The sequence below is a fragment of the Lineus longissimus genome, chromosome 8 (assembly GCF_910592395.1).
Source record: "Lineus longissimus chromosome 8, tnLinLong1.2, whole genome shotgun sequence".
Taxonomy (NCBI): domain Eukaryota; kingdom Metazoa; phylum Nemertea; class Pilidiophora; order Heteronemertea; family Lineidae; genus Lineus; species Lineus longissimus.
In genome coordinates this window covers 12810765-12822987 of record NC_088315.1, presented here as the reverse complement: position 1 = coordinate 12822987, position 12223 = coordinate 12810765, and the positions used below count along the sequence as shown (strand labels likewise).

General features: G+C 38.3%; 1 protein-coding gene across 1 annotated transcript; it reads right to left on the bottom strand.

The window, feature by feature from the left end:
* Positions 1–7578: 7578 nt before the first annotated feature.
* Positions 7579–11777, bottom strand: LOC135492576 (uncharacterized). The gene is made up of 6 exons (XM_064779120.1): positions 11652–11777; positions 11218–11347; positions 10829–10908; positions 10228–10392; positions 9579–9743; positions 7579–9154 (listed from the first exon to the last, which is right to left on the bottom strand). Exons 3-6 carry the CDS (start codon positions 10859–10861, stop codon positions 7679–7681), a joined length of 1839 nt encoding a protein of 612 aa, XP_064635190.1. The 5' UTR covers positions 10862–10908; positions 11218–11347; positions 11652–11777; the 3' UTR covers positions 7579–7678.
* Positions 11778–12223: the final 446 nt, after the last annotated feature.

The window sequence follows — 12223 nt, the reverse complement described above, 5'->3', positions numbered from 1 at the left end:
TTTTATTCATAGTAGAATAATAATTAAATAGTGATGACTTTAATAGTCGTTAATAGTCACTTTAATAGTCACTTTAATAGTCATTAATAGTCACTTTAATAGTCGTCAATAGTCACTTTAATAGTCGTCAATAGTCACTAAAATTATTTTCTTATAATAAATGACGAATGAAGAAGATGAACAAGTTAAAGACATCACAACATCTGAAGAAAAGCCAAAGAACTCTAAGAGAGTTGAATGGGGAAAGAAATTGGGTCAGTTGAACAAAGGGAAGAAGAAGCCAGTACAGCAAGACGCCGTACAAGCTAGGAACTACTATCCTTATATTGTAGCTGGTAGCATTGGTATAGCTGTATTTGTGTTGTACTATAGTTCACAATCACGGACAGCGAGCGTAGCGAGCGTGGTGTCTCCAGCTGTTACAAAGACTCAACGTGGTACAAAGCTAGAGATCTAAAATTATTTTTTTTTTTTCCTATAATAAATGGACAACATTGACGTGAAAAATATAGGAAACACAATCTATCATGCTGCTGTTTTGGCAGGTTTAACCGTTGGCTATAGTATGGCCGCAAAGAAACTTCTGAAGTCAAACATTGGAGATCCGAGTAAACCAGACCTTATGGAAGCGCTGAAGCTTACAGGAGCAGTGACACTTGCTATTATTACAAAGGGCTATCTGGAAAAGCAAGGGCTACCGAAGAACATCACTAGTTAAAATTTTTATAAAATAAAAACGAATATGGCTGGCATGATTTTAACAACCATTTTCGGGGCAGTAGCTAATGCGACTGCTTTCGTAGGAGGTAATGCCATGTTCCACGCATTTGATGCGCAGAATGCTGTAGAAGAGCGTAAAAGACATGATTTAGCGAGCGAAAAATTACAAAAACAGTCAGCGATGTGGTCGCATAATAGAATTAAGCATCTTGACTTCCTTGCAGAACAACGACAGAAAAAACATCAAGCACAGTCAGACATGTTAGACATGAGAGACTCCATCCGCCTGTATGACAGCATCCACCCTGAACCTACTTTGTCTCATTATCATAAACCTAGTCAGAGTCAGAAAAATTATGAACAGGCCTATATTGCTGCAAGTGTCATCGGATCTGCTGTGGTAACAAAATTTTTATAAAATAAATGGATGACTTCGTTGAAGAAGGTGACTTAGCATATGGCGAAAAGGGTAAGACTGAAGACCTGCAAGTTGTCTTAGATCAACAAGGAGAGGGAAATAGAATTATTATGGAAGAGATGAATGCTAGAAATCGTGAGCAAGTCACCAAAGAACAAAAAGAAAATGAAAGAGACTTACACCAGATTCAAGAAAAAAATAGGCTTATTGATCGGATGGAAAAAGAATATGGACGATCATTAAAAGGTGATCGAACATTTCTACGTGAATATATGAGAAAAGTGAATGGGAAATGGGTTATTGTTGGTTCACGAGCAGGAGGTGAAGCACTTGAGACGAGTGGTGGAAAACTCAGATCGTTTAAAACACTTATGACTAGAAGCCCTCGCTTTAAACAAATCTTTGAACAATCTATTGTGAGTCCAGCTAAAGCAGGAGAAACTCCAATACTTGAAAAAGGAAAGGAAACAACAGGCAGAAGAGATTTGTTTCCACCAGAAGGAGCAGGTTCTAGTGCACAATATCCTGTGGACGCTAATGTTATTGTTGAAAATGAAGACACCAATGTTGAACAAGAGACCAATATTGATACAGGTGAAACAAAAATTGTTGAAGTTGATCTTGATGATGATGATGTAGACAATGTCCAAACGCATATTTTTGATGAAACAGGCAAACCCCTGAAAACAAATAATTCTAAATTAGATGATGCCATTGACTACATCAGACGTAAGTTACGTACCATTAGGGAAAAATATAGACTGATACGTAAGAGAATAATGGATAAAATAAACAAATTGGAGCAAAGTGACGATATTGAAATGAAGGAGCCATTAATTGAGAAAGAGTACCAAGTTTTGTACAAGGCTAATGAAGAAGAAGATGTTATTGTTGAACAACTCAAAAAAGACACTAGGAATATATCTAACCAAACAGCTTACAATTTTGAAGGTCAAGCCAATGATACAAGGAAATCCTTAGGGGAGAGACTTGACGCCTTGTTCAAATTGAAGGGCTTTAAACTTGCTACCATTGTCAGTGCAGTTATTATAGCGTTGTCTGCCATTGGTGGAACTATAGGCTCTTTAGTAAAACCAAGTGCTCCTTCAAAGTCAGTTAAACCTGATACACCAGGAGGATCTGGAAGACCTAGTAAACCTATAGGACCTAGCAAACCTCCTAGTAAAATTACGCAAGGTCTGATAAAATTTAAAAATTGGTTACTTTCCTAAGGTTCTAAAGCTCTAGCAGTACTTCCAGGAATTCTAGGAGCCATTGTGTCTACTATCTTGAAAGCAGCTGCTAGTGTTGTAGGATTTTTAGCAGAGCATTTGATCATCGCAGTGGCAGTGACTATTCTTGTCATTGTTCAAGTATTAGCAACCAATATAGGAGGGATTAGAAAAAAAGCAAATAAAATTTCTTCTAAAATAAATGAACATTAGGTTCCATGACACATTACATTGTCTACTCCCTGGGAGTATTCAACCATACGAAACCGTACAGGTTGAAAAGGCTATTATTCCTATGACTTACTATAATATTTCAAGGAAATTAAAGAATCACTATCTACGATTTGCGACTGTTGTTGATAAAGCCTATACAGCACAGGACTTGATCGTTATTCCCGATGGATTTTATACACCAGTTACCTACAATAAAGCAGTACAGGAAGCGCTGAGTGAAAAAGGGCATGCTGATAAATTTGAGTTAACTTATTTACCCAGTGAAGGTAAAATAAAAATTAAAGTTGAGCCACCGTTGGGGGTAATTCTCCATAGAGAACTAGGTGAGCTATTAGGAATGACTTATTCAGAGAATACCTTTATAAAGTCAGAAATTACAGGTAATAAACCTTGTAAATTTTTACCACATCATGAGTACAGAATTTCTTGTAGTATTGTCGATACGAGAAAAAATTAAGTGAATGGAAAGCGTAGTGATCTTATTACTACGTTTGTTCCCAAAGGTAAATATTATGGAGATATGCATGAATATACCTCCCTGCAAAAAGTAAAGATCGCGCAGCACGATCATACTAGTATTGAACTACAGGTCAAAGATCAGAATGGTGAGACTATTGAATTTTTAACTCCTGTTTCAATTGATTTACGGTTAGAATAAATGGATGATGGCGTAGAAGAATTTAGGCTTGAAAAAATTAAAGACAAAATTACAGAATTAGAGGTTAACATTAGGGAAAGAAAAAAATTGTCTAAAAAATATAAAAAAGCTAGTCAAATCTTACACGGTTGTGAAATTGGCATGTATATCACCAGTGTCACAGTGGCATCAATTGGTGCGGCGACTGTGATTGGAAATGTAGTCAGCATACCAATTTCCGCCATTTGTACAGTGTTAGGTTTAACTTGAAAAATTGTAGTTCCTCAGTTAAGGAAATGAAATGGCCAGGGCCATTGTGCTCACCTCATGTGGAGGAAAGATGGATAAAGAGCATGGTATTGTGTCATGTAGTGTTAGGTTTGATGTAGGTCCAAGCAATTACAATTTCCCCAAAATGGCCAATTTACAGTACATTCGACCTATGTGACCTTGAAAAGTAGGTCAAATCAAAGAAGACCCGGATGACACATTGAATGGTTGTTAGAATTAGATGTACCTATGATATAAAATTGGTGCCAATCGGGCAAGTCATAACTAGAAATAATGGCATTTTGAAGAATTTAGGATTTGGCCCCCTCCCTGGAGGCCAAACGGCAAATCAGATCGCACCAAACTTCGGTACCTGCGATCACCTGACCAAGGGGTACATGTGTACTGAATTTGTGATCAATAGTCATTGCAGTTAAGAAACGTGCCATAGTTACGGCCTGACGGCGAATTTATGCCATTTGACCTCTGTGAACTTGACAAGAAGGTCAAATTAAAAACCTGTGTGACATATACTGTATGGTGGTTAGATGTACCCATGATATCAAATTGGTGGCAATCGGGCAAGAAGTTAAGGAATAATCACATTTTTAAGGTTTTTGGATTTTGCCCCCTGGTGGTCAAGTGGTGAATCATATTGGACCAAACTTCGGTCCCTGAGATCACCTGACTAAGGGGTAAATGTGTACCAAATTTGGTATCAATAGTCATTGCAGTTTAGAAACGTGCCATCGTTACATCCTAATGGCCAATTTACACCATTTGACCTCTGTGACCTTGAAAAGGAGGTCAAATCAAAAACCCGGAGGATATATGATGCACCTTTGCTAGAAGTACCTACCATATTTTTTTCAAAATTTCCCGACTACTATTAAGGGAGATATTGCATATTTTCACTTTTAACGTTTGGCCCCCTGGTGGCCAAACCATGAAACGAATCGGACCGAAAACTCGGTCTCCAAGGTGTCATTACATAAGGGTACATGTGTACCAAGTTTCAACTCAATAGCTCTAACAGTTACGAAACGTGCCCTGCTAACGGACGACGGACGACGACGACGACGACGACGACGACGACAGACGACGGACGCCACGGTATGGGATAAGCTCACCTCTGCTAAGAGGTGAGCTAAAAAGAGAAGAAACATTTAGATATTTTAACCAAGAAAAAAGCATGCTTAACACTTTCAGCGCCCAGCCATATTTAGCGTACTTCCCCCAGGGGCCAAGGTTACGCCCCTTTTTACCCTTTTTCAAAATTATGAAAACAATAGAAGGAATAAAGATAATTACATGAAATTTTCTGTGTTGGTTCTTCTTTGTTAGATCTCTTTACAATGCTAATTTGGAATGATAGTCAGCAAAGCACTTGATTTTGCACAATGGTACCCCACACATAGAACAGTAATATCTGGTGTCTTTCCGAATACCCACTTTTTGGCATACTCTCGGCTACATCTGCCCCCGTCATCAATCTTCGACCCGCCATTGCGCCTATTCGAATGCAGACAATCTTGGCTATAAATAGCACATTGGCTGAACATCATACTATCACTTCAAGCGCTGTATAGTTAAATTGTTTTCCCCTATACTGCGCTGCTAGTCGCCTCGAAGACAAAGCGGGAAATTTAAAAACGCGACGTAATATTACGTCGGATGGCTCAACCGTGTGAACTTGCAAGACGTAAAATTACGTCAGATGGCGCTGAAAGTGTTAATGAATGTCAATAATTTACTTTCCAGAGTCATTGACAATGGAACTATTTCTGCGAGCGAATTTGAGCTCATCATTACATCCTAGAAAAATATTATTTTGTATAAATAAAGGGCAGGAATGATCGATAACACAAGTATGCGCTGTGGATTGATCTGAGAAGTACAGAAGATAACACTTCTAGCGAGCGTTTGTTGTTAAAATAGATGGAAACATTTCACTATTGTCTCTTATTTTTGTTAAAATAAATGATAAATTTTAGCTTCTACCATAATCCTCATTTGAGCGAAAACGATAGAAGCAGGGCTTATCGCATCCAAAGTATCCGAAATGACATGACTTACATCTGAGATAATCAGTTTGGGCTAATTTAGCAAGTCAGACAAGAGTAGTGTGGATGTAAATTTATAGGCTTAAGGGCTTATAAAATTATTCCACCAAGTCAAAACCATAGTAATTCTTACCATTGATTGACTCTTTCATACCTGTGGATCGTATATACTTATGAGCAGGTGTGAGTTGTCGCTTAATGATAATCGTAGACCACACGGTGACAATGTCACCTTTCGAATCTTCCAACTTGAGTAACATTGACTCACCTGCCGTAGTTTTTAATCCTATCGAAGTGTTGATTTTGTACCATGTGTTCAACGGGAGCTCTTTCCATTTTAGATAATTTGTCGATCGTGTGATACGTGATTCAAGTTGTTCGTCGGAGAGGAAGGGCATTCTTTATTTATAAGAAAATAATTTTTATTAGATTATGTATTTTGTAGAAGTTGTTCACTTTTGTAGAATTGTAGAATTTTAGGATTGTTGTAAAGCGAGCGAAGCGAGCGGTTTGTACTTTTGTAGAATTGTTGTTCAGCGAGAGCGGTTTGTAAATTTGACCACGTTTGACTTCGTTCTTCAAAATTGGAGAACGGCTTGACCAGAATTTGACTGGGAGAAAACGTGTTGACTGGGATTTGACCAGATGTCCGTTCTCCAGATTTGGAGAGCGACGTTGACTGAGATTTGACTGGGAGAAAAAATTATTGAAAATTAGAGAAATGAGAGAATTTGTGAAACGTGTTGACTGGGATTTGACTGGAAAGGGATGTCAGTCAAATGTGGTCTGAGTTAGAACTGTCACTTTTACACTACTTACCATTAAAAATCTTTTAACAAGAAATCACTCATGTGACTAAAAATCTGACCTACATAATTTGATCATTGGAGGCAACATTTCAGGTTGCATAATGCATAGACGACAGCATTGTAGGTTGTATTTTACAGTCTTGTAGGAAATTAAAAGGACACCAAATATATATCAATATCTCGGAGGGATTTATATATTTCTATCTTGTTTACATGTCACATATTGCTCTAGCATGTTGGTTCAACGCTCCTGTGCCAGAATAGTAGTTTTGAGATTTGTATCATGAAAATATCACAATTTCAAAATATCAAGAAAAAAAAAAAAGATTTTTAAAATCTTGAAATGCCCGCTTCCAAATCACAACAGTTTTATTTACTGATCAATTCTAAGACTTCCTGTGAAAAAATTAAATGAAAATCTCATAACCATTATTCTGGCACAGGAGCGTTGAACCAACATGCTAGAGCAGTATGTGACATGTATACAGGATAGAAATACATAAATCCCTCCGAGATACTGAGATATATTTGGTGTCCTTTTACTTTCCTACAAGAGTGTACATGCAGGGATGCATCAGTTCAATACTTCAGTGCAATTTAGCATGGAATTTCTCAAGCACCCTTTTCAGTTCAGGAGTTATCTTACCATTGTTGCAAGAATCAACGATCAAATTCTTCCAAGGGTGACTGCAGTATTTGCAGAGAGAGTCTACATCATCAGATGGTCGACAAGAGCAATCATCTTTGAACGATCCTTCAAGATAGACATGCAGTTTACTTTTTTTTCGCCTGAACCGTTCTATATGTTTCGCCTCCTCAAGTGCATCGTTATCAGGAAGCCATATGAGTTGTGCGAACTCAGGTCGAAATATGCATTCCCACTTGTTCCAGGAGTGGAAAACTTACCATAGTTGGCAATCTGTTTGTGCTTTGCCTCTCTACCTTGGAGTGTGTTTATACCCAATCCTGTGCCAAATTTGAGATACACAAGACCAGCATGATAAGGGAAAATGTAGCCAGCATGCCAGGTTGTTAATGAAACATGAGCAAGAAACATTGCGTGAATTCTATGTCATGTTTCACACGTTTCCTTGAGGCACTGCAAGTCATACATTGAGAACTTCATTTGTGACATGAGGGCTATTGCATCTCTTCCTACCAAACACATTTGGTGAAGGACCAACAGCCTGAATGATTGGAAATCAGAGGTTTGTCCATCGGACTGATCACATGCCGCAATGAGATGATAGAATTCCCTGCAGAACTTGAGCGATTCTTCACCAGTAAACCTAATCTTACAGGACTTTAAAAAAATGGGATGTTTTGTTTTCGCAAAACCATCTCTTCATCTGGATGTACAATTTTCCAGCTTTGAGATTATTCTTCAGGGCATGGAAATATTTCCCTAGAGGTGAAGTGCCAAATTTAGGAGACTGTAGCCCTCCTTTCAAGATGCTATCATCTGTTCTCTTAATGGCCTCATTGACAATTAATGCGTTCATTTGCTGACACATATTGTTCTTCATATGGAGTGGATCTATCATACATTTATTAATGTACTCACCCAGAACCGGAACAAATTCTTGCCTAGATTTCATTTTTGCCATTTCTTTCAGAATAATAGGTCGGGATGCATTGTTTTCTTTCATCTTTTCAACTTTCTTTGCCAAGCCCAGTCGTCTTTCATAATCCCATGGCTTCCAATAGCCCTGTGAACCAACACTACCATTCTTTGTTGAACTCATCTTTGTGCACATCTGCAAAACTACATGGATATGTTGCGGCATTTGAAGTTCACCCGAAATAGAGGCAAGCCATTTGTTATCACCTGGAATGAGATCTAAACTGAAAGTAACATCAGTATCGCCAATCTTGTAAACCTTCTGTTCAATTTTCTGTATTTCTGGCACAAGATTTCTCAGGTATGACATGATGCTCTCGTCATCTTCTTTCACGTTACCGCCAAATAGCAAATAGTTGTGATCACAACTTGCGACTTTGTCAACAACATTCAGTAAAGAGAACAGTAGGGATGTACTAGTACCATATTTACCAGAAGGAGCACCCTCAGCACCAAGGGCAACTGAAAACTGACCACGATTGCGGTTAAACCAGTTCAACCCTGAACCTGTCATTGACATCAAGTGCTCATCTATCTTGAGATAAACAGCACCAACCTCAAGTAGAGCAGTTTCAAAATTGCGGTAACAAGCATCAACGCCATCAGAAAACCTAGTAACCTCCAGCCGAGACTGAATCGTTTTAAGTTCTGCTATTAGTAACTTGTATGGCACAAGTTTTGGTTTAGACGTAGCACTGGTTTCTTTCACAATATTGGAATACTTGCGACTGCTAATCAGTCCACCCTTGTACAAATTCCTAACACTTCTGACAATATTTTCTTTTGAAAACCGGTCATGTGGTTTGGTCACTCTTCCCAAATTCAGATTTCTACACTTTTTACTTCTACCAACATATTTTTCTAATTCCTTTCGTGTCAATGTCCGTACTGTAGTTAGCCACAGTCCATCAACCACACTTTGGCGATTTTCACCATGAATATGTTGTACAGCACGAATTGTTTTTTTTATTCTCTGTCTGGCTGTGCGAGGATGAATGTTTACGGACTCCGAGTTAGCTTGGTTAACCCGTGTTGGTATAGTTGGCACTGCACCTTGCATTGGTTTTAAATGAACATCTACCTGGACAGCACTTTCTTTTGTTGTTGTGTGGTTCTTGAAGGAACAGTTGATCCTTTCGCGCCATGCAATCTGGAATACAAATATCATAATCACGACATGCAGATCATTCAAGCACTTTCAGTTTTGTCTGATTCCTGCACTCGATGTTGCTGATTAATGGAATGTGACACACTGGCAACTTTTCAAAAGCACATTATTACCAGCTTAGTCATTATTTTGGATTTTTCCTGTCAAGAATTTCAGCTTACTTGCTTTTTTGACAAGGTCATTAAAGCTTGAGTAATAGTGACCCAATAACTCGTTTAGTGAGTATCAACTTGTAAACTTTGGAAAATTTCTCCAGCTCAAAGATTTTGGACACCATTTTTTTCTCATAAGAATATAAGATTTGTCACATTTCAAAAAGCCAAGTTCAGGCATTGCAACCATCCAAAGCAAATTCCTTCCTATGAAAAACATGCATGCAGTAAAATTTTCAAATGAAAATACGTACATCAGCATTAAGTTCATGGATCCTATTTTCTTTTTCCATTATTGTAGCCTCCATTTTATTGATCTGGTCACCGACAATCTTCAATGTACCATCTTCCCGTGCAACTTTCTTTGCATGCATGAAGGAGCCTATATTCCATATCTTTTGATTCTGAGCAGTTTTAACCTGCAAAACGAACATAGTTATTATACCATACTGTGAATTGTCTGCATGAAAGCATACAGTACTATACTAATAATGCACCACTATGTGATCCACTTGAATTGGACATCATTGTGGTTTGTTAAATTAAAATCATCTGAAATCTAATCGTGGGTATCAAAATTGCAAGGAAAATACTAGTAAATAGTTCCTTTTCGATTCGTCATTGGGAATAATGATGTTGTCGTTGCTTGTGATGTGCCCAGACATTGGCACCCGGAAAGGCGCAACTTCATTGAAGGGTATCTCTGTATCACCCATTGCTTTTTTACATGTATCACATCATGCCATTACTATTTCTGTATGTGGCCCCTGTATTCACAGTGTGTATTCTCCCTCCCCCTTACATGTAGCTCACAAGAGAAAAGAAACTCAAAGGAGAGGACGCCTGTGAGTATGACCACACGTTTGTTGTAGCTGATTTGATGGTGTATCATGATTAATCTACCTTTTCCAATCTCTTCAGTAACTTTCCATATTCCACTTCATAATATTTGAATAGAGTTTCACAATCTGCATACACTTGGTCAGCTGGGCTGTTGTAGGCGATACAGTTGCTTTTAATGAGAAGCATATCAAAGTGAAACGCTTCTACATCTTTATAAATTCCATTCTGAAAATAAACAAGACAAAGAGTGAAAATAATAAACCATGGTAAACAAGTGAAATGCAGATCATTAGCAGTGTACAGCGCACCTGCTACTCCTTCAAGAATCACAGGGTGTGGCAAAAGACACCAAGGTTTAGTTAGATGGGTTGCACTGGCTTGGAATTGTTGGACCAAAATCCCACGACTTAATAGATCGTGCAAGACCAGATGCCCAGGAATTGGTCCACAAAGGCAGGAATTGGGACGTTGAAGAGAGTGAACAATGAACGTTTTGTTTGGGGGGCATTAATAGTTTGGACAAGTCCTGTGGAGCGGAGCAGTGACGTAGAGTGAAGAAAGACAGCTAAATTTTCAGGAATTCGCAGCAAACAAAGCAGATTTGGTAATGGAAGACTATAAACCATGCAGGCAATTACTTTTGACCTGATTGATTTTTTACCTGTAGTTTCTCTAGGATAGTAGAAAAGTCCATGGGTTCTTTAACTTTCTTGGCATAATCAAGAACAACACTTTGGTCAACTGAAAGACAACATCAATAAATGAACTGGTAACAAATTCACAGTTGGTCAAAAAGAAATTAGTGATAAAGCAAGAAACTGAAAGTTTGCTGGCTTAGTGAGAGTTGAAATTCAACACTATTCCGACCAAGTTGAAAGAAACCTTGCCCCTCCAGGTTGAATCACATCTGATGACCCATTGAATCAATATGCATAGACCAATCAATGCCAGTCACCTCAACTCCATGACATCCGCTAAAGTACACACTACATGGTGTCTAACTCCAAATACTCTGTTCAATTGATATTTCAGCCTTAGCAAGTTACTTACCTGGTGTTCTGAACCACACAGAGGGTTCCACTCCTCTACGTTTTCCACCTTTGTAGAAAGCTACCCTTTGGATAACAAGCGATGCCTCCTTCTGCCAATCATATGTTGCTGAGACCTGAGAGTGAATTTTCTGAAATAAATGGTTGAAAATTGACAATTCACCCCACAACTACGAACTGGGTGAAAAGATATGAACAACACGCAAAACACTCCTTTTTTTCACAACATAAGTAGACCCAAGAAAATCAACTCTAACTCTACGTCAACTGAGACAAAATGAGGCCCAGGAATTAAAGTGTAATGAAAATGTTGGAGTGAATATCATATCATACAATTTCCTTCAACAAAATGGTTTCAGAGAGGATTACAGATTCTGACAAAATTTAACTATTTCTTTCTGTCTTAATACAATATCTCTATAGGTGGTACTGTACCTTCAATGTTACTCGCCATAACTGCTACTTTCTGTTGATTTTTTAGGTGGAAATCCCAGTATGGAATGGTAAGGATTTGTACTGGTGGTGTTAACTCTATGGTCTCATCGGCCTATATGTTTGAGATGACCCTCATATTGTTTTCACCAATACCTGGAAAATAATGAACAAGCATTGATTGACAAAAACATGACATTGAGGGTTCGCAGGCATGACGCCTCCTGGGAAAAAGAAAGCCGTGGCAAATGTTGTCATGCTCTAAACCTAAAACCTAGTCATTTAAGGCTTTATTTTTTAAATATAACATACAGTAACAGTTGTACTTTATCAGCTACCTACCTTTTCAATCACCAGTTCTTGTCATTAAATTTCATTTGTGTATATTTTTATATAGTCGATGCAGGTTTTTAACATTCAGTTCTAGCAATGACCAGCAGTTGCTGTCATCAATACTGGAAAAAAAAATCTACCGGGGGAGCTGGCGGTACGTACCCATAAGTCTTTGCGGTAGTCTCGCGCGTATCGGATATAACCCATCAAACTTTTCTCCTTCAGAGAAATACTGCGTTGCG

What these genes read in the sequence shown, in the direction of transcription:
- LOC135492576 (XM_064779120.1), bottom strand. Translation starts at nt 10,861, where the DNA reads ATGGACTTTTCTACTATCCTAGAGAAACTACAG. An exon ending in TACTGAAGAGATTGGAAAAG is followed by an intron (nt 9,744 to 10,227) that starts GTAGATTAATCA and finishes TTCGTTTTGCAG; the next exon opens with GTTAAAACTGCTCAGAATCA. An exon ending in TCCATGAACTTAATGCTGAT is followed by an intron (nt 9,155 to 9,578) that starts GTACGTATTTTC and finishes TTTGTATTCCAG; the next exon opens with ATTGCATGGCGCGAAAGGAT.